Raw genomic sequence first — 23,198 nt, 5'->3', positions numbered from 1 at the left:
TCAGCACACACACACCCCCCCACCCCCCTAGCCCCCACCCCCCACCCCCATTGTAGGAGGGCTGTGCTGCGCATATAGGACCATTTATTAGCATTCCCGACCTTACCCACTAGGGGGCACTTGTGTCACCCCAGGTGGTGACAACTGCAAATGTCTGCAGACCTTCCCAGTGTCCCCTGTGAGGCAGTGTCATCCTTGGTTAAAAAATGCTGGATAGAGGATGCCTGGAGGGTGTGGGGCTGTGGGGAACTGGTGTAGCTTTAGCTGGGTTGGTCGGGAGCTGCCTCTCAGAAAGTAGGGACTTTGAGTGAAACCAGGGAATGTGTAGGTGGCCGCTGAGGGAAGAAGTCCAGCAAGCGCAAAGGTGCTGAGGTCGGAAGAGCTTGTATACTCAGAGGGAGAAAGTAAGGTGTGTTCTAGGGTGGCTGAGGCAGAGTGAATGAGGAAGATTGAAAAGAAATGAAGCTGGAGAATCGTGTGCCGTTTCAGGCGCTGATACAAAGGGCTGTATGAATGTATCTGTTTGAGGAGAATCCCATTCTTGGAAACCAAAGCCTTTTGCTATTAAGAGTTAAACCTGCAGATTACATTTTAACATTTATTAACCTGCTTGGTGATACTGTTCTAAGTTCAGATATAAAAATCCAATTTGCTTGGGGTGACAGGAGAGGGTACCTAGGGTAAGGAAGGGGGTGGATCCTGGCAGCGAGGGGCTTTTCAAAGCGCTGTGTGAAGGCGCCCAGGCCTAGGAAGGAGGCTCCTGAAAGAAGAGGGCCAAAGTTTGAATCACATGGGCCTGAAAGCAGCTGAACTCATTCTTTCTAGACTTATAGCTTGGAATCCGTGGAATGGAGCCGTTGCTGCCTTCAGCTAGTCCGTGATGGATTTTTAAAATAGTTATGTGTTCTAATGTGTGTTTTTAGAAAATAATGCATCAAAACTATAATTTAGTGGACATTTTTTAGGATGACTAAAAATTTAAAGTTGACCTAAAACTACTTGAGTGAACGATGGCGAAAGGACAATGTGAGTATGGCAAAGGTTATGCAAATGTCTGAAGCCAGAGAGGCAATGAGTTAGATGAGGTGGGCCTACCTCCTGGGCCGTGAACCAGCCGGGTCCAAGACCTCTCAGGAACAGGGCCACAGCGCAGGAGATGAGAGAGAAAAACTTCATCTGCTACTCCCCATTACTCCCCATAGATCTCATTACAGCATGAACCATCCTTCCCACCCTATCCCTGGAAAATTTGTCTTCCAGGAAACAGGACCCTGGTGCCAAAAAGATTGGGGATTGCTAAGTTAGATCAACTGGGAACTGATTAGAATACAGATTCCCAGGCTCTGCTCCTAGAGATTCTGATTCAGTAAGAAAGAAATTTATTTCATGTTTGTTTAAATTACAGAAGGTGACTTTAGAAGTAAAGATTTGACAGCAAAGGGTCTGAAAGAAAAGCTTTCTTTAGCAATGTATCTCTGGGAGATTCATTTCCCCCTTTTCCTCTTCTTTTCCCAAACTAGAAAATTCTTAACATGCATGGGCCCTGTTGAATAGAGCTTCAGTAGTAGAGTGGGTATAGGGCTGATGACAGGGAAGGAGCCAGTTCAGTAACCAACCACAATGACAGCAATAAAAATAATTACCTTCCTCTCGCAAAGAGTCTTCTCAAATTGTCCTTGTGCAGTTGTATGTGCTAAACTTATTCCTCTTGAGTTCCCACAAAGAATAACTCTTTTCAAAGCCTCTTTGCTAGAAAAGCCAATAGAACTGGAAAGTCAGTGGAGGAGATTGATTTATACTTAAAATTATTTTTTCATTTCCACTCTTTCATTTTCTAAAAGGAATATTTTCAGAGCCCTTAGGTAGAAGGAAATTTAGTTATCATTTAGTACAGTCTCGTCATTTGATGGATGAGAAAGTAGGTGGAGAATATATTGTGTAGGTTTCACTCTAATCTTCGTTTTCGTTTTTGCTCTAGAGTTTAGATTGTTCCTTCTTGTATTATATAACTCTTTTTAAAAGGGTTGTTGCCTTAGTAACTCTGACTCACAATGACTCTCCTGGGGTTTTTCTAACAGAAACGTATCTTCTTTCTTTAAGAGATGAGGTTCAAACCCATCAGGATTATTTCTATTTGAGAAATGAACTGTTCAACTCCCCTCACTTAATCAACTGCATTTTCCTGTAATTTTCATCTTTTTTGTGTCACTCTTCCTATTATAGAGGAAGAAATAGCCCTATTTCTACAGAATCAAATTTTTCACTTGTGTTCCTTTCTCCATTTTGCTTCACAAATTTTAAAACATTAATTTATGTTAATTGAGTACAAAATAGAAAGTACCAAGGATTCCCTGGCAATCAAGTGGCTAGAATTCAGTGCCTTCATCATGCTGGTCGGGATTCAATCCATGGTTGGGAAAAGATGACCCTGCAAGACAATCAGCAAGGCCAAAAAAAAAAAAAAAACACAAAAAACAAAAAACAAAAAATAGCTAAGATGTGAACAGCAATTGCTAGCAATAATTGTCTAGAAAATATAAGGTATAAGTTACAATAGCTATAGGAAGGTAGTGCTAGAGGTAAAGAATCCACCTGCCAATGCAGGAGACTCCAGAAACATGGGTTCAATCCCTGAGTCAGAAAATGGCAACACACTCCAGTACCACTGCCTGGAGAATTCCATGGAGAGAGGAGCCTGGTAGGCTACAGTCTGTGGGGCTGCAAGAGTCAGACGCAAATAAGAGTCTGAGCACAGAGGAAGTATAAGGTAGTAACTAACCTAATAAAGGTTAAAATTATTCTCTCAGCAACTTTCAGATATATGATATAATATTGTGAACCTTTGTCACCACGTTGTACATTATATCCTCAGAACTGATTTATCTTACACCTGAAGTTTGGATCATCTGACTGCCTTGACCCATTTCACACCCCCATCTTAACAGGATCTTTTAAAGTACTCAACAATTGAATCTAGAATTTTCATGAAAGCTTAAAGTATGCTAAGTCGCTTCAGTCGTGTCCAACTCTGTTCGACCCCATAGACGGCAGCCCACCAGGCTCCGCCGTCCCTGGGATTCTCCAGGCAAGAATACTGGAGTGGGGTGCCATTTCCTTCTCCAGTGCATGAAAGTGAAAAGTGAAAATGAAGTCGTTCAGTCGTGCCTGACTCTTAGTGACCCCATGGAGTGCAGCCTACCAGGCTCCTTCCTCCATGGGATTTTCCAGGCAAGAGTACTGGAGTGGCTTGCATTGCCTTCTCTAGTTTTAAACTTTTTTAAAGAAGACCAAAGTAAGTTGGAGAGTTTAGAGTTACCCTTCTTTATATTAAGTCCTGACACAAAGCTGTTATAATAATATATGAGAAAAACAAAGATGAAGCCCCAGTGATTCAGAGTAGAGCATAGAACACACACACATTTACTTACCTGTCTAGTAATCTATAAATATACGATAAATTTTTGTCACCAATCATTGAAGAAATAATAGGCTTATATCAGAAATTAGTGATAAACATTGCTTATTATATTAAAAAAATGTTGAATCTCTACATCATTCCATATATGTGGTAAACTGGACTGGAATTAAAGAACAATTTCAAAAGCAAAACTATAAACAATAGAAAAAGTATAGGGAAATACTACAGTAAGTTTGGAGTAGGAAAAAATACTCTTAAATAAGACCTTCAAGGCAGAAGGCATGAGGATAAAGGTGTATTTTAACTCATCATTATTGAGGATTTCAGTTCATTGGGAAGAGCTGGCAGAGGGATGACAGAGCAGAAAGAATTACTTGTAATGTTCAGAGTTGACATTGCTGGTGTTGCTTAGTTGCTTCTGTCATGTCCAACTCTGTGTGACCCTACTGACTTCAGCTTGCCGGGTTCCTCTATCCCCGTGGTTCTCTAGGGAAGTGTACTAGACTAGGTCGCCATGACCTCCTCCTCCAGGGAATCTTCCCAAGGGATTGAACCTGGGTCTCCTGCACTGCAGGCAGATTCTTTACCTCTGAGTCACCAGAGAAGCCCAGATTTGACATTATGCATACATATATTAGAAAAATGGGCCTAGAGGAGAGAAGTCAATTCACTGAAGGGGAAATGCAAGCAGTTACCAGTAAGTGAGGAGATTACTAACGTCACCAGTAGTCAAAGAATTCCAAAGGGAACACTGTAGCACATTTCATCTATTTGCATGGCAAAAATTCTAGAGGGATCATGTTGTTAGCAAGGCTGTGGGGAAACAGAACTCTCATGCTCAACTGGTTGGAGTAAAACTGTGTGGTTGTTCTGCAGAGAAATGTGTCAATATGCATTGAAATTAATTGCTTGACTAGCCTATAATTTAACAATCCCTTTTCTGGATATCAGTCCCTATGAAACTATTTCTCAAGTCCATGTCAGGGCATGTATGAAGTTTTCCATTCAAACATTTTTTGTGTGTTAGCAGAGAGTTGGAGGCAAACTAAATGTTCATTCTTAAGAGAACAGATGACTATGTAGGGGGTATGCCTACAATTGTATATCATACAGCAGTTAGAAACTCTAAGATAACTGTATATATGGTAATCTAGCTATAGCTCTGGAGAAGGCAATGGCACCCCACTCCAGTACTCTTGCCTGGAAAAACTCATGGATGGAGGAGCATGGTAGGCTGCAGTCCACGGGGTTGCAAAGAGTTAGACACGATTGAAGTGACTTAGCAACAGCAGCAGCTATAGCCCAAGAACATCTGGTTGAGTAACAAGGAAGCAGAGTGAGATCTATATATATCAAAATATTTTATGAATTTGAAAAATTGTATACAAAGCAATACTATGTATTTTTCAAGGAAAGTTACATATTCAATGACATTTCAGTTCAGTTCAGTCGCTCAGTCGTGTCCGACTCTTTGCAACCCCATGAATCACAGCACACCAGGCCTCGTTGTCCATCACCAACTCCTGGATTTCACTCAAACTCACGTCCATCAAGTCAGTGATACCATCCAGCCATCTCACCCTCTATCATCCCCTTCTCCTCCTGCCCCCAATCCCTCCCAGCCTCAGAGTCTTTTTCAATGAGTCAACTCTTCACATGAGGTAGCCAAAGTACTGGAGTTTCAGCTTTAGCATGATTCCTTCCAAAGAACACCCAGGACAGATCTCCTTTAGGATTGACTGGTTGGATCTCCTTGCAGTCCAAGGGACTCTCAAGAGTCTCCTCCAACTCTACAGTTCAAAAGCATCAATTCTTCGGTGCTCAGCTTTCTTCACAGTCCAATTCTCACATCCATACATGACTATTGGAAAAACCATAGCCTTGACTAGACGGACCTTTGTTGGCAAAGTAATGTCTCTGCTTTTCAATATGCTATCTAGGTTGGTCATAACTTTCCTTCCAAGGAATAAGCGTCTTTTAATTTCATGGCTGCAATCACCATCTGCAGTGATTTTGGAGCCCCCCAAAATAGTCTGACCCTGTTTCCACTGTTTCCTCATCTGTTTGCCATGAAGTGATGGGACCAGATGCCATGATCTTAGTTTTCTGAATGTTGAGCTTTAAGCCAACTTTTTCACTCTTCACTTTCACTTTTATCAAGAGGCTTTTTAGTTCCTCTTCACTTTCTACCATAAGGGTGGTGTCATCTGCATATCTGAGGTTATTGATATTTCTCCCGGCAATCTTGATTCCAGCTTGTGCTTCTTCCAGCCCAGCGTTTCTCATGATGTACTCTGCATATAAGTTAAATAAGCAGGGTAACAATATACAGCCTTGACATACTCCTTTTCCTATTTGAAACCAGTCTGTTGTTCCATGTCCAGTTCTAACTGTTGCTTTCTGACCTGCATACAGATTTCTCAAGAGGCAGGTCAGGTGGTCTGGTATTCCCATCTCTTTTAGAATTTTCCACAGTTTATTGTGATCCACACAGTCAAAGACTTTGGCATAGTCAATAAAGCAGAAATAGATGTTTTTCTGAAACTCTCTTGCTTTTCGACAATCCAGCAGATGTTGGCAATTTGATCTCTGGTTCCTCTGCCTTTTCTAAAACCAGCTTGAACATCTGGAAGTTCATGGTTCACATACTGCTAAAGCCAGGCTTGGAGAATTTTGAGCATTACTTTGCTAGCATGTGAGATGAGTGCAATTGTGCGGTAGTTTGAGCATTCTTTGACATTGCCTTTCTTTGGAATTGGAAAGAAAACTGACCTTTTCCAGTCCTGTGGCCACTGCTGAGTTTTCCAAATTAGCTGGCATATTGAGTGCAGCACTTTCACAGCATCATCTTTCAGGATTTGAAATGGCTCAACTGGAATGCCATCACCTCCACTAGCTTTGTTCGTAGCGATGCTTTCTAAGGCCCACTTGACTTCACATTCCAGGATGTCTGGCTCTAGGTGAGTGATCACACCATCATGATTATCTGGGTCATTAACATGATATATTAAAGAAACATTCAGTTAAGTGTGGGGATATAAAGGAAAATCTGAAAAGGCTTAAGGTAATATTGTGCCTTAAACTGCAAAATGAACTTGACTCTGCACCTGTGAAAAAATACACACATTCACACATAGAAAGAACATTTGTTCATTTAACAAATACTCATTGAGCACTTGCATGAAGACAAAAGAAAAAAATCACCAAAACCTCACCATACAGAAAGAACCATTTTTAACATTTTGTATACGTATGCTGTTTTCTCTACCTCCTTCTCTTATTTCTGAATCTTTGACTAACAAAATTTTACTTTTCTGCCAAAACACATTTTCCCCTTTGAATAATACCATTCCTAGTGCTATAAAACTGGCTTTTTCCCATCCTAAAAAAGACCCATTCTCTTCATCATCATCATCATTTGCCTTGTATTTCTTGTGTCAAGTCACCATCTTCAAATAATTTACTTTCACAGCCACCTCTAAACTTAGAATGGTCATAATTTCTTCCAAGCTTCCATTTATTTTCTCAGAGGTCACCATCGGTTACTTAATTTTAATCAACTGTTGTTTTCTCTGTTTAAAAAAATCAGCATTTATTGTGTGTATACCTTGATATGTAGCATGATGCCAAGATCTAGGTGCTGAGAATACAAGATTTTAGTACAGTCCTTGTGTTCTGGGAGATCACGCTCTGGTTGGAAAGTAGGTGTGGAAATGGAAAATCTTATGTGATGTTCTAATTACAGAGATCAGATATGACCAGATTGCTACTGGAGCTCACGTGGGAACTTTGGGTGCAGGAGAACATTTTGGAGAAGATTCAGTCTTAGTGTTGAAGGGTGAACTGGCTAAATAATGTTAAGGAATTGTAAACAAGTAGCTCTCAAACACAGCTTCACATTTGGCTTTAAAAGTGCTAATGCCTAGACTCTACCCCAGACCAATGAAATCACAATGTCTGGGGTAGAAGCTGGGAATGTATTTGAGGTTCCTCTTGTGATATGAAGGTGCAGCCAGATCTGAGAACCACAGATCTAGGCTGATAGAGGAACAGGAGCAAGGCTAAAGGGCACAGAGTGGTACGACATGTGGACAGTAAGTGTCAGAGCCTCTAATCCTGGAAGGTCTTACTTCAAAGAACGTTTTAACCCCTCCTATTGCTGCTCCCACATGACCGCAGTGATGTTAGGACAGGTGACATCATGCTGCGGTGAAACAGTTTAGTGGTTTAGAATAATACAGCTGTGTTTTTTTTCTGTTTGCTTCCACAGAGGGTCATAGTGGAGGGGTTCCTGCTTGACCTCATTCTTGTCCTGGGGCCCAAGCTTGTGACGCTTTCACAGTTTCTAACCAGTTTCTCTGTCAGGGGAGGGAGAATAGTGAGTTGTACGCCAGTTTTTACAGACTTCTATTATCTATTGGGAATACTGGGGTAGCTGCAAGGGGTGCACACGCGTGGTCTCTTGTCTTGGAGGAGTGCTCTACTAAACAAAGTGTTATTTGTTGCTCAACTAACATCCTTTTTTTCTCCTATTAGAACTCTAATACTTATTCAGGAAGCTAGCATATTCCATCCCCTGATCAGAGACCCTAAGTTCCTACCCTAGTTTCAGGGGATGCCCCTGCTTGGTCTAAACCTGTCATAGATAGCTCATAGGTTGGATTAGAGAATGGACTGGTAAACTTGACAGAGGAAATCTGTTTAGAAGGTCTTCCCTTCCCCAATGAAAGTCACAAAACAATGATGTGAAACTGCTCTGACCCTCCTTTCCCCTTCCAAACAATGAACTTGATGTCCAGAAGTACCTCAGCCCTGTTGTAACAATGTGGTAGCAAATCAGTAGGGTGGAACATAAGGAAAAGAACCTGGGGCCTTGGTATTTTTTAACCTATAGGTTGCCTGTATCCAGATCTCTTGTTGTGAGAGGAAAACCCTCTGTGTGTTTAGGCTTCTGGGAATTGGATTCTCTGTTGCTCACATTTGAATGGATCCTTAAGTGACTTGACTGACTATTTTGGTGACAAACATAAGTAATTCATATTTGTGTAGAATTCTTGGTCATTGCTGGTTCACCTCAACCACTTCTGAAGAACTATACCCCATTCATAGCCCTCATTGCTCAAACTACAGATGGAATGATTGTATTCTACCCAGTAGGGTCTTCTCATGGTCATGAGTGACCTTGAGCTTCTAACCACAGACCTGCCAGTGAACTACAACCTGAGGTCTACCATGGGAATAAGAACTGGAGAGACTGGGGTCCTTGTTCAGGGCTACGGTATTCGTAATTGAGAGAATGGGTCACTGAGCTCAGATTGCTGAGGTCAGGGTCTCAGAGAGGACTTGGGGGCTGGGATGTATGATGTGGACCAGGAGCAAGCTGAGGCTATGAGAAAACTGATGATGAGGAGTGATTCGGAGAGCAGCAGGAAAAGAAGAGCAGGGCAAATGATGCCTTGAAGATTCCTAATGGGGCAGTGATTCCTGACCATGAGGGCCATCAGGAGTCACCTTTTTCCTGGGACAGTATGAGTGACCCACTGTCCTTGTCCTCAAGTAAGCTCTAATACACTAGAGAGCAAAAGCTATTTGTGAGTTAAACTTTTAACTTATCCAATCCCTCTTTCTTTGCATATATAGTATAAAAGGTAATAATACTTCTTTATAGGTTTGTAGTTGGGATTATATGTGAACAACACAGTACTTGGCCCATAGTGGCAGCTGAGAGAATATTACTTCCTTTCCATTTCCCTAACAATTATGGCTGTATGGAGCTAGAAAGGACCGCTTGGAAGAAAGACACAAGCAGAGGCTTGACCACATGTATCAGGTTTTGGATGGATGGTAAGTTAGTGATTTTTCCCTTGACTTTCATTTCCAAGATTCATGATTCTCCATGCCTCTGAACTAGCTCTCCCAGTCAACCAGTGTATTTTCTTTATACTAGTCTCTCTACAAAAGAATAGATTAAATTATTGATTGTACTCATTGATTCAGATGCTGGACAGGAGAGTTCCACAAAGGAAGGGCTGTTGAGCAGGCAGTGAGAAGATACACACTGAAACAGGTCACTCTGTCTTCTGTGCTCTTCCAGCACTATTGGAATAGCAGCCACTTGGATAATCAGGACCACTTGTGAGGTGTTCACTATTTGCCTGGTAATCTGTCAAATGCTTTTCAAGGACCTTATCATTTAGTACTCACAGCAATCCAAGATGTTGTTACTATTATCTGCATTTTATAGAGGGGTTATTGTGCACAGAGAGGTTAAGTAAGTTGCTCATATCTGCACAGCTCATGTGTGGTCAAGACGGAGTCCAGGCAGACCGATTTTTCACCCCACAGGAAATCAAAGAAAGAACAGAAGCGATGCAAGGGTCACAGATGAGAGGAAGCTTGCTGAGGGGATCCTCATGGTTGATGATAAGCGTGAGAGGATACTCTTCTCCTCCTATTAAAAAAGCCCATAAAAACAGGCCCCTTCTCAAGTTAAAGTCATTTCCTGATCTCAAGAGTCATAGACTGTATAAGTTGGAAGGTATTTACAACTAGTTAGTTATTGAAAATTCTCCTAAATGTGAGATTCTCTTTTCTTTTTAATAAGATATACTCTCAGGTTCAATTATAATATTCAAAATATAGAAATCAACAATACTTCAATAAAAGGAAAAAATGAGGAGTTCCTCTATGCTCTCCTGACACTGTCCATACCACTTCATAGGGCTTTTCAGGCCCTTGGTGTCCTGAACCCTAACCTGTGTTCCAGTCTCCTCACTTGGCACTTCCACTTCGTCTTTCTGATTTCAAGTCCAACCATAGTGACAAACACACACCCATCAGTTGTAATACTTGGACTGCTACATGATCTCATTATTGGTCTACCTATAGCTCTGTTTTATATTTTTAGCTCATTTTTTTTGTAGAAAACATTTAAGTTCTACTTTTATTTTTAAATAGTATAATACAGGTATTGAATGGTTTAAATAATATTATAAACACCTGAAAACCTGAAATTCTTTAGTTAGTCTGAGGTGCCTTGCAGCTATCACCACTGATAAGCTCCTCCTTCTACCTGAAATTCTTGCTACCCTACCCAAGTCCTCTCCAATGTCCCTTTGGTCTAGACTTAGGAAGTGTTCTTGACTCTCCTTCCACCTTTGAGACTGGGCTAGGATTCTTTCCTACCACTCCCAGCGTTCTGTCCTTCCCCTGTCACATCTTATCACAATGTGCTCTGTTGTCTGTTAACTTGCTTGTCTCCCCTTAGGAAGCACTAGCCTGCGAGCTTATTGAAGACAAGAATTGCTAGGGTAACTCTGCAGCCTGGCACAAAGGAGGAACTCAACACATAGCTCAGAGGTGGAGAATTCTTTACTGTTGAGAGGATAGTAAACATTTTTGGCTGTGCAGGCCATGTTTTATCTGTTGAATTTACTCAAGTGTGTGCACAGGCTTAGATGCATCACGAACTGTGGGATCTTCCCAGCTTAGGGATCAAACCTATGTCTCCTGCATTGGCAGGTGGATTCTTTACCACTCAGTCACCAAGGGAAACCCTAGACTGTCTTCATTTTTTATGACCTTGAAAGTTTTCAGAAACATTTGTCAGATGCTTTGTAGAACACCCCTCAATTTGGTTGTATCTGATGGTGTGTTCTAGGGGGAGACTGCAGAAATAAAGCTCCATTTACCTCATATTTCTCAAATGTCTTACCTCTGTTGACATTGATCTTGACCGTCTGCCTCCAGCAGCGTTTGCCAGGTTTCTCCATGGTAAAGTTAGTATGTTTCTCTCCCTCTTCTTGCAGCACTTTTTGGGAAGAAAATCACTGTACCCAGCCCACATTGGAGGAGGAGGGGAATTTTGCTTTACCTCTTTGAGGAGGGAGTGTTTACATCAATTATTTGGTACTCTTCTGTGTAGTAGATTTGTCTCTTCTCCCCCACATATGCATTGATTCAGTTATTTATCAATATGGACTCACGTTGTCTACTTTGGGTTATAATGCAGTACTGCTTTATTTTGTTGTTTAGATTGTTCCAGTTCTGGTCACTGGGAACTCTTCCTGTTGTCTCCTCTGTCCCTTTAATAGTCCTATTGTTAAATTATGGATTTTTTAAAAACATTTCCTACTTCCTAGTCCTGCAAGATGCTCTGGAGACTTTTAATATTTTTTCCTTATGTCTGAAATTCTTACATTTCATGATAACATACTATTCTTGTGCAGTTCTTTTTATTCATGTGGGCTTCCCTCATAGCTCAGTTGGTAAAGAATCCACCTGCAATGCAGGAGACCCTGGTTTAATTTCTGGGTTGGGAAGACCCGCTGGAGAAGGGATAGGCTACCCACTCCAGTATTCTGGCGTGGAGAATTCCGTGGACTATACAGTCCATGGGGTCGCAAAGAGTCAGACATGACTGAGTGACTTTCACGTTCACTTTTTATTCATGAAATTTAGCATTTGGTTGGCTATCCCAGTCTGTAGACTCATGTCTTTTGGGTATTAGAATTAAGAAAAATGTTTCTTTAACAATTTCCTCTTCTGTATTTTCTATTTTAATATTTGGAACACCCCTAGCCATTTGGCTTTATAGATGGGTTATATTTTCTAGAAAATTTCCTTTATTTTTCAAACATCCCGAAAAATTTGGGGATAGGTATAGACTTTTTACTTCTAAGAGTTCTTTCTTTTCCTAAGTTAACTTTTTCTTTTTTCTTTTTAAATTTATTTTTAATTGGGCGATAACTGCTTTATAATGTATTGCCTTCTGCCATATACCAATGCTAAACAGTCATATATACACATTTGCTCCTCCCTCTTGAACCCCTTCCCCACTTGCCATCCCGCCCTTCTTGGCGTCACCGAGCACAGGTTTGATTTCCCTGTGTTATACATCAGTTTCCCACTAGCTATCTATTTTACATATGGTGTAGAACATGTTTCAATGCTACTCTCTCAATTTATCCCACTCTCTCTTTCTCTTGAAGTGTTCACAAGACTGTTCTTATGTCTGGATCTCTATTCCTGCCCCTCAGAGAGGTTCCTCAGTACCATTTTTCTAGGTCTGTGCATTTGCCTTAATATATGCTATTTGTTTTTCTTTTGCTGACTTAATTTCGCCCTCTATAACTGGCTCTAGGTTATAGTTTCTCTGTTCCTTCTCTTTTTTTCTTGGATGAGACTAGTTTTGGGTTTTTTCTTTGTCTGCTTGGTTTCTTCTACTGCCTCTGTTGTTTTCATCTTTTTCATACTGAGTATTTTCCTGAAAAGTCTGGAGATCCTTGGTTATCTGTTCATCTCTTGAAGTGATGGCCTAAACACTAATTAGGACGGATGCATGCATGACTGAGATTCATGCTCTGATGACTTTATTGAAGTGAGATTGGATGATATTGTTGGAGGGCACAGAAATCTCAGTATCTTTGAGTGTTTTATTCAGACCATTCAGTTTATTCAGAGAATATATTCCCCAGGTTCCTGGAAATGGGGTGGGAAAGGATCCCACAGTTTAGTGAGCATTCAGCGGAAAGATTGTCTCAGAATCACTCTATTACCATCTTTTCCCCCCTTTTCTGGCTTCTCTGAGTCTAAACTTCACCCAAGATTTCTATTTTCACTAATCTTTCAGTGTGAGAAATTGGAAGGGTTAAGGTTCATTTGGTTGGTTACAATCAAAAGAGATTTTTTAAAAGTGCTGGAACTTTTTTGCATTCTTATCCAATGGCAAAGAAAAGCAATGTGAAAGAATGCTCAAACTACCATACAATTGCAGTCATTTCATGTGCTAGCAAAGTAATACTGAAAATCCTTCAAGTTATGCTTCAACAGTACGTTTCCGAGAACTTCCAGATGTCCAAGCTAGATTTCAAAAAGTCAGAGAAACTAGAAATCAAATTGACAACATCCGTTGGATCATAGAAAAAGCAAGGGAAATTGAGAAAACCATTTACTTCTGCTTCATTGACTACACTAAAGGCAATGACTGTCTGGATCACAACAAACTGGGGAAAATTCTTCAAGAGATGGGAATACCAGACCACCTTACCCGATTTCTGAGAAACCTGTATGCAGGTCAAGAAGCAACAGTTAGAACCATACATGGAACAACATACTGGATCAAAATTGGGAAAGGAATACATCAAGGTTGTATATTGTCACCCTGCGTATTTAACTTACATGCAGAGTACATTGTGTGAAATGTTGGGCTGGGTTAAGCACAAGCTGCAATCAAAATTGCCAGGAAAAATATCAACAACCACAGATATGCAGATCTTACCACTCTAATGGCAGAAAGTGAAGAGGAGCAAAAGAGCCTCAGTTCAGTTCAGTTCAGTCACTCAGTTGTGTCTGACTCTTTGCAACCCCATGAAAGGCAGCACGCCAGGCCTCCCTGTCCATCACCAACTCCCGGAGTTCACCCAAATTCATGTGCATCGAGTTGGTGATGCCATCCAGCCATCTCATCCTCTGTCATCCCCTTCTCCTCCTGCCCCCAATCCCTCCCAGCATCAGAGTCTTTTCAAAAGAGTCAGCTCTTCGCATCAGGTGGCCAAAGTATTGGAGTTTCAGCTTCAACATCAGTCCTTCCAATGAACACCCAGGAGTGATCTCCTTTAGGATGGACTGGTTGGATCTCCTTGCAGTCCAAGGGACTCTCAAGAGTCTTCTCCAACACCATAGTTCCAAAGCATCAATTCTTCAGTGCTTAGCTTTCTTCCCAGTCCAACTCTCACATCCATACATGACCACTGGAAAAACCATAGCCTGAACTAGATGGACCTTTGTTGGCAAAGTAATGTCTCTGCTTTTTAATATGCCATCTAGGTCGGTCATAACTTTCCTTCCAAGGAAAGAGCCCCTTGATGAGTGTGAAAGAGAAGAGTGAAAAATTTGGCTTAAAACTCAACATTCAAAGCATGAAGATCATGGCATCCTGTCCCATCACTTCATGGCAAATAAATGGGGAAAAATGGTAGATTTTCTTTTTGGGGGCTCCAAAACCACTGCAGATGGTGACTGCAGCCATGAATATAAATACACTATAAATACAATATAAATACTCCTTGGAAGGAGCTATGACAAAATTAGCCAGCATATTAAAAAGCAGAGACATAACTTTGCCAACAAAGATTCATATAGTCAAAGCTATGGTTTTTCTAGTAGTTATGTGCAGATGTAAGAGCTGGACCATAAAGAAGCTGAGCACCAAAGAATGGATGCTTTCAAATTCTGGTGCTAGAGAAGACTGGTTTGCCATTGCCAGACAGAAAAGATATCAAACCTGTCAATCCTAAAGGAAATCAACCTTGAATATTCATTAGAAGGACTAATGCTGAAGCTGAATCTCCAATACTTTGGCTACCTGATATAAGAGCTGACTCATTGGATAAGACCCTGATGCTGGGAAAGACTGGGGGCAGGAGGAGAAGGGGACGACAGAGAGTGAAATAGTTGAATGGCATTACCAATTCAATGGATGTGAGTTTGCGCAAACTCTGGGTGATAGTGAAGGACAGGGAAGGTTGGCATGCTGCAGTCCATGGGTTCACAAAGAGTCTGACATGACTTAGCAACTGAACAAATTCCTTCTCTATAGCTAGGTAGGAGCTGCCACTGATATACTTGGTCTCATGGTGCATTGCCCTTAGGGTCACAGATCAAAGGAATGTATAGTGATTAAAATCAGGAGCTTTGGGATCAGAAAGTCTTGGCTTGAGTTCTGTTTCTGAAAATTTTGCTATGAATCCCAATTACTTGGCTCTCTTAAGCATTAGCTTCTGCATATATTAAATGAGGAAACAGTATTATCTCTTTCTTAGGGTTGTGAGAATTAAATAATACTTCTATATCATGTACTAGAGTTCCAGGCATATAATTAAGCATTCAATAACTAATGATGATGAGATAAATATGCTTTAAAAAACACATCTGGTGGATGAGCATTGATTTGATTCCTCATCTAACTGATTCTGTGGTCCTGGATATATTGTTGAATCCATAGAATCCAGAGGGTTAGAAATATCATGAGATTTAAGCCCCGAAATCTGGTTCATGAATTGTATTGTATGCTCTTCCCCATCAAGCAGTTTCACTAAGAAATGGTGGAAATGGGCCCAGACCTTGGGCTTATTTGTTACCTGAGGCTGTCTGGTAGCTATCACCACATGTTTCCTCTATTGAACCTCTTCTTTCTTTGCTCAAAAAACTCTAATGGTGTTTTTGGCTTATGGGATGGTTGATGGGAGCTGTGCTTTTATTTCTCTATTAGCAGGTCAAAGAGCCCAAGGGCTGGGTGAGGGAGAACTCAGGATGATAGCAGACCCAAATTCCCATCTAATTTCCTTTTGGCTGTCATGGGGTCTGTGTGTGAACCCCTGCCAGTAGGGGGAGTTAATTGCATTTGATTACGAGCTGCACAGTAGCCAGGAAGACCATGGCTGATGCAGTTTACGAGTGTGCACATACACAGCGCAGATCCTCATGTACATGTGGAAACCCACTAAATGAGTGGACAAGTGCACGTCCACACCACCACTCCACGTGTCTGTTACACATAATAATAACCAGGAGAAATTGCTTAGCACATTTCATCATATATCCCAGATTGAGGAAGGCCATTCAGGACAGGGAAAGGGAAGATAATGAGGCAAAAAGAGAAATGAAACTTCAAGGTCCTGCCCTGTCAGCATTCACAGGAGTGTAAGAAATGGAATTTGGACAGACAAACAGACTCCTGGGGCCTGCCAACAGCCAAAATGTTTAAAAGGCCTCGGATTCTCTGGCTGGTAGTTGAACTCAGGCAGCTTTGTCTGAGTAAGAGTTCTCAGTCCTGCCATCAGGAGTCCCTGGAGGCTTGGCTCCCTGTGATGAATTTCCACGGATGATCTGTAGGGCAGAAGCTCACTGCACTCCTGCATCCACTCACTTTCTTTACTTTGGAGCCACTCCCTTTCTTTGTGACACAGGGTTTTTCCTGAGACTTGTTTGGGAATTTTCAGTTCAGTTCAGTTAAGTCACTCAGTCATGCCTGACTCTTTGACAAGCCCATGGACTACAGCATTCCAGGCCCCCCTGTCCATCACCAACTACAGGAGTTCACTCAAACTCACGTCCATTAAGTCGGTGATGCCATCCAACCATCTCATCCTCTGTCGTCCCCTTCTCCTCACACCTTCAATCTTTCCCAGCATCAAGGTCTTTTCCAATGAGTCAAATCTTCACATCAGGTGGCCAAAGTATTGGAGTTTCAACTTCAGCATCAGTCCTTCCAATGAATATTCAGGACTAACTTCCTTAAGAATGGACTGGTTGGATCTCCTTGAGGTCCAAGGGACTCTCAAGAGTCTTCTCCAACACCACAGTTCAAAAGCATCAGTTCTTCGGTGCTCAGCTTTCTTATAGTCCAACTCCCACATTCATACATGACTACTGGAAAAACCATAGCTTTGACTAGATGGACTTTTGTTGGCAAAGGAATGTCTCTGCTTTTTAATATGCTGTCTTGGTTGGTCATAAATTTTCTTCTAAGGAGCAAGCATCTTGTAATTTCATGGCTGCAGTCACCATCTGCAGTGATTTTGGAGCCCCTCAAAATAAAGTCTGTCGCTGCTTCTACTTTTTCCCCATCTATTTACCATGAAGTGATGGGATCAAGATGCCATGATCTTAGTTTTCTGACTGTTGAGTTTTAAGCCAGCTTTTTCACTCTCCTCTTTCACTTTTATCAAAAGGCTCTTTAGTTCTTCACTTTCTGCCATAAAGTTGGTGTTATCTGCATATCTGAAGTTATTATTATTTCCCCCGGCAATCTTGATTCCAGCCCAGCGTTTCTTATGATGTACTTTGCATATAAGTTAAATAAGCAGGGTGACAATATACAGCCTTGATGTACTCTTTTTCCTATTTGGAACCAGTCTGTTGTTCCATGTCCAGTTCTAACTGTTGCTTCCTGATCTGCATACAGATTTCTCAAGAGGCAGGTTAGGTGGTCTGGAATTCCCATCTCATTAAGAATTTTCTACAGTTTGTTGTGATCCACACAGTCAAAGGCTTTGGCATAGTCAATAAAGCAGAAATAGATGTTTTTCTGAAACTCTCTTGCTTTTTTGATGATCCAGCAGATGTTGGCAAGTTGATCTCTGGTTCCTCTGCCTTTTCTAAATCCAACTTATACATCTGGAAGTTCACGCTTCACGTGCTGTTGAAACCCGGCTTGGAGAATTTTGAGAATTACTTTGCTAGCATGTGAGATCAGTGCAACTGCGTGGCAGTTTGAGTATTCTTTGGTATTGCCTTTCATTGGGATTGGAATGAAAACTGACCTTTTCCAGTCCTGTGGCCACTGCTGAGTTTTCCAAATTTGCTGGCATATTGAGTGCAGCACTTTCACAGCTTCATCTTTTAGGATTTGAACGAGCTCTACTGGAATTCTATCACCTTCACTAGCTTTGTTTGTAGTGATGCTTCCTAAGGCCCATTTGACTTCACATTCCAGGATGTCTGGCTCTAGGTGAGTGATCATACCATCACAATTATCTTGGTCATGCCCAGATAAATTTATCTGGGAATTTTAGGGCAATATTTATGTTCATACCAGAAATGGTAATTTAAGACACAGAAATAAGGGGTCAGATAACATGGAGAAAAGACATGTCTTTTGCAGGTGTTACTAGCAGAGTGTTCTAGCAGAGGAATTTGTTCTACTAAGAGCTCTTACTATAATCTTTATTTTCTCTTTACTTATAGGAATTTTTGTTTGCTTCTTGGTTTGTTTTATTTTCCCAGAGGTCAGGATTCAAGGTGAGCTTTACGTTTTCTTTTGGACAACACAAATGTACACACTCAGTGTGGACTGGTGCAGACCCTCACATCCTGATGCTATAGGGTGGGATACTCTGAGCTGAGCTGAAGTCACATCTTGGTTATTATCCTTTGAGGACTATGGCCCTTCCAGGTAAGAAAAGAGGGACCTGGATAGGACCAGTTTTAACAATCCATGACCCTAGGACTAGACAGTATCTAATGTCGCTTGCAGTTTAAACAGTTCATCGTTTCTGCATATGAATCTTTCAGATGTGCTGTATGAGAAAACACCTGTATTCCAAGAAATATTAGCCTTTGTCCTACTGTTCTCTCTGCCTTTCTTTCCTCTATAACTCTATGCATCCTGAGGTTTCCACCTAAGTCAGGCTTTTCCTGACCACCCGTAGTCTCCAGACTGGTTTAAATGTTTCTGCTGTGAGTTCCTGTCCTCCCTGGAGTCCCCCACTTTAGAGAACTTGTTGCCCCATAGTAATTACTCCTTTAACTACCTCTCTTCCAAGACACCCTATGGGAGTTAATAGAATGAAAGCAGTTCTTGTCACTTTCTTTACCATTGTTTTTCCTGGTCTATATATTGTTCTTGAGCTGAAGGCGTGAAGGGTTTGGTGATGCAGATAGTTGCTATGGCCGCCTTTACCGCTATTGGCTGGATACTGATTAAATGGGCGTCTCCAACCCTACTTGAAGAAGGCAGCACCTAGTTGATGACTGTCTTTATTTGGTGCCTTTTCTAAAAGATGGGTTTTGGTCAGTGACTACTCAGACTCATCAAGCATCAGAGGTGAGAGTGCTCTTGAATGATGTCAAATTAGCCTGCACCAGGGACTGAGGATCCTTGGTCTCTCTCCCCAGTGGGACTGGCATCTCAGGAGGCAAGGTCTTGCTAGCCATAAGTGTAATAAGCTTCTCAGATGAGTCTCATACACTCTAAAATTTAAGAACTGATGTGAATGCTTCCAGTAAGAGAACTTTCATAAGCATCAGTGTACTTTTCTCTCAAAGCAACTTTGTGAGATAGAAGGTATAATTTGGATTTGATGAAGACAAATGATGCCAATCCAAGTCTTTGCTTTTCATGCCTGATATAACCAGCTAGTAATATTATTTTATAAAATATTGGTTGACTTCAATACTCTATGACATCTTCAATACTCTATGAGTTCTAAGCTCAGTTGAAACTAATGATAAGTTTCTGGTCCACTAGTGTTAATGGAGATTTGGCATATTTAAGAAAGGGTGGTATATGTAGTGATGCTAATTCAGATGTTTAGGGGGTGAGAGGTTTTGACATGAATCAATATGAAAGAGACTACATTTTCACCATATATTATAGTCTTTGAGCTTGCTTTTTTTTTAGATTTTGATTTTTATTGTTGAAAGAACACCAAGAATAAGTTCAACTGTCTTCACACATTATCAACTATATAATAAATTATTGATAACTCTGGGTACAATGTGTGCAGCAAATTACTAGAGCTTATTCATCTTGCTTAACTGAAGTATCATGTTTAGACTCACTTTTAATGGACTTGTTCATTTACTCATTAATGTTGTATTTGGGAATACTTACTATCTACAGGACACTGTGGTAGGTATTAGATTAGTAGCAGAGAACAATATAAATCCCAGCTTTTTGCTCATGGAGCTTACAGTGTACTAGGAGAAACAGACATTACATAATAATTGGTTACTTTCAAAGATTACTCTAGCCACTCTGTGAAGAATAAGTTGGATAGGCCAAGACTAGAATTAAGAAACCCAATTTTCATGAACATTTAAAGGTCTAAGTTGTGGACCAGATGAGGCAGCTAAAACACAGAGAAATGGATGGTTGCCAGCTATCTCTGTGATGTTTCCCTCTTCCTCCATTTCCACTTGGTACATATCTTCTATTGGTTACAGCCAATCACTCACACAACAACCACCCACTGCCCAACCACCACCACCACCACTGCCGAGATGATGCCCACAGCGGTGTTTCCAACAACAGTCATGACTACACCTGACCTCACAACCACAAGACCACTTCAGATGAGAGCTGCGCTCTCAGGCATGGCCTCCACATGCTTTCTGAGAAGCTCGCTTCCTGAGGAAGACACGACACTGCTGACCCTTGAGCCTTCCAACGAAGGGCCCATCCTCCCCGCAGGTACCGGGCTCACCTGGCCACTCTTTTCCTTCTGCTGCTCAGATGTACCTTGAATCCCTTGGAAGAAGTTTCTCTACTGAACGGGGCAGCTCAGCAACTTGCTCTAGGGTCTATGTGTGTGTGTGTATGTGTGTGAGTTTCCCAGGGCTGTCATAACAAACACCACAGACTGGGCAGCTTAAACAGCCAAAGTTTACTTCTCACAATTCTAGACGCAAGAAGTCTGAAACCAAGGGGCCAGCAGGGTTGGTATCTTTGGAGGTCTTTCTCTTTGATGGCTGCCTTCTCCCTGTGTCTTCACGTGATCTTTCTCCTTTGTGTGTCTTTGTTCTAAATTCCTCTTTTTGTGAGAACATCAGTCATATTCAAGTAGAGCCCATCCATATAACATCATTTTTACCTTAATTATCCCTTTTAATGTGCAATCCCCAAATATAGTCACATTCAAGGTCCTAGGTGTCAGGGCTTGAACAGATGAATTTGTGGGTGGGGGCCGCACAATTCATTACGTAACTCTGTGTGTCTGTATGTGTGTAGTTTAAATTAGATTGTTGTCATTAAATTGTTCTTTTTTTAAAAAAAAGTTCTTTTATATTACTCAATGGTTTCCTTTTGTTTGTTGCTATTGTTTTTTTAACCTTTGTACTTTTGAAAAGTCAGCATTTTGGGTTCTCCTGTTGACCTCCCTCCAGGAGACTTGGAGACACTTAGTAAAGAACCAGGAAATGTTACCCTGGGTCAGAAGAGTTCCATCCTGCCAGGGCTCAACTCTGTACTTAGGCATTAGCGGAAAGACCTCTAGATGCCTTAAAATATCCCCTGATGAACTGATTCTACTTGTTTTTTTTCTTCCTTCTTTTCTTTCTCTCCCTTCCCTTCTCCCCCCTCTGTCTCTCTCTATTCTTCCTATCTCCCTCCCTTCCTCCTAAAACCTTCTTAATACTGTATCTTGGAACTCTCACTGAGTCACTAGCTCCATTAATTATGGGGACTTATCAGAGCTCCCACCGTCTTTCAACCTCTGATTCTGAGGTAAGATTTTCAGAAAAGAATCATGAGATAGCTTGAAGCTTAGGCATTTTGGCTGCCTCAATAGGGCTTGGATTATTTAAACAACTTTATAGTATTGAATTGGCTAATTCCATTATGTAGTGACCTAAGGTCTATGAACCCTAAGCGAATTTTTATATGTAAATTTTATTCCTTTGGTCTTTAAAATCATCATCTTAGAATACAACATTTGCAGTTTTTCACCTAGATTCTAAAAATTACTTAAAATCATTGGGAAAAAAATTAAAGATAGAAGAGTAAAAAGACAATGATAAAAATAGCTCCAAATCCCACCACTCAGCACAAATACTTCTTTTTAACTGCCTTTATCAAACTTTTCTCTCATCCAGAATCAGAAAGTGTCCTCCCCAGGACCTCTCAGAGAAGCACAGAGGCGATTTCAGGAGACACTGCCTTGCTCACATCCAAGGGTACGTGGATGTGGTTCTCTTTCTTTCCTCTCCCCTTAGATTGAGGGGGAAACACTGAACAGAGTGTCACCAAATCAGATGGCTAGAGATGACTGTTGGGTCCTGTGTGGTGAAGCCCACCTGGGACACACTGGTGTCAAGACTGTGTTTGTGGCTTATTCCTCCTATGGATTTTAGAGGGTAAGAGAGACCATTGACCTTGATTTGTTTCTGCAGTTCTCCATGGTAGATCATCTCTAGAATATTTGCCTGTCCACTCTAGGCTGGGTGGAGCTCAGCTATCTCATCCTATTTCCAAATACAGTGGTCTTCTTCCTTGAAGCCCCAGAGGGTGAACTCACTAGACCCCTTGACTCTGTATAGTGGAAGGAGCGTTTTTTCGTTCATTTGTCCTCTCCTCCCTCTACCAGACTTCTTTAGGTGTTTACTAGGGCCCAGGGGCAGAGAATATCCAAATAATTTACATCCTTGGAGGTGCTAGAGGGGCTGCCTGGGTTTGATTATCAGCTGCTACTGCTGTTCTCTAGGGGTCTCTGGCCTCTGTTGTGTAACTCATGCATGTAAAATTTAGACGAGTGCCGGGCTAGCTAGTAGACATACAGAAGGTAGTTGTTACCTTAGTGAAGTTTATAATCACGAAGGGGAAAACAGACTTCTATGAGGTAAATAAGCCAATGCTTGTGAGAGTAGAATGTAGGGGGCAGTGAAGTCGAATGGTTCATGTGTGTGTGCACGTGTCCACTGCATGCTGCCTCTTCTCTGCTGTGTGATTTTGGCAAAGTTCCTTAATCTCTCTGGGCCTTGGCTTCCTCACTGGTCAAACAGGAATAATGAAACCCCAATCCTTGTCTCTTTCTGGGGATTAAATGAGACAGTGCATGTAGATCACATAGGAGAGTGTCTGCTGCTGCCTCTGTTGCTGCTGCCAAGTCGCTTCAGTCGTGTCCGACTCTGTGCGCCCCCATAGACGGCAGCCCACCAGGCTCCCCCATCCCTGGGATTCTCCAGGCAAGAACACTGGAGTGGGTTGCCATTTCCTTCTCCAGTGCATGACAGTGAAAACTGAAAGTGAAGTCACAGAGTCGTGTCTGGCTCCTAGCGACCCCATGGACTGCAGCCTACCAGGCTCCTCCATCCATGGGATTTGCCAGGCAAGAGTACTGGAGTGGGATGCCATTGCCTTCTCCATAGAACAGTGTCTGCCATGTACTAAATAAAAGGTTTATTCAGTAAACCTTTGCTCTTCTTTTTTTTTTTTTTTATGACAGAAGTCAGTTTAGGGCAATTGTGGGGCCCCCCAGATAGGAATACAAGCATTTACCTA

The 23,198-nt window shown here is 41.5% G+C and overlaps 1 protein-coding gene across 5 annotated transcripts in view; it reads left to right on the top strand.

Annotated features, from left to right (window-relative positions):
* Window positions 1–17,469: 17,469 nt before the first annotated feature.
* The window catches only part of LOC138440455 (T-cell immunoglobulin and mucin domain-containing protein 4-like), a 31,844-nt gene continuing 26,115 nt past the window's right edge, over window positions 17,470–23,198 (top strand). For 2 of the 5 annotated variants that reach the window (XR_011257037.1, XM_069590005.1), the window contains exons 1-4: window positions 17,470–17,930; window positions 18,206–18,374; window positions 20,147–20,393; window positions 21,794–21,874. Coding sequence is in view for 2 of the 5 variants with exons in the window: in XM_069590005.1 (XP_069446106.1) it covers window positions 20,204–20,393; window positions 21,794–21,874 (271 nt within the window). In the remaining 3 variants the exon portion in view is untranslated. Of the gene's footprint in view, window positions 17,931–18,166; window positions 18,375–20,146; window positions 20,394–21,793; window positions 21,875–23,198 lie in introns of all 5 variants that reach the window. The other 3 variants (XR_011257038.1, XM_069590006.1, XR_011257039.1) reach the window with 3 other exon arrangements.

The sequence above is a fragment of the Ovis canadensis genome, chromosome 5 (genome assembly GCF_042477335.2).
Source record: "Ovis canadensis isolate MfBH-ARS-UI-01 breed Bighorn chromosome 5, ARS-UI_OviCan_v2, whole genome shotgun sequence".
NCBI lineage: Eukaryota > Metazoa > Chordata > Mammalia > Artiodactyla > Bovidae > Ovis > Ovis canadensis.
This window is presented reverse-complemented; position numbering and strand designations above follow the sequence as displayed.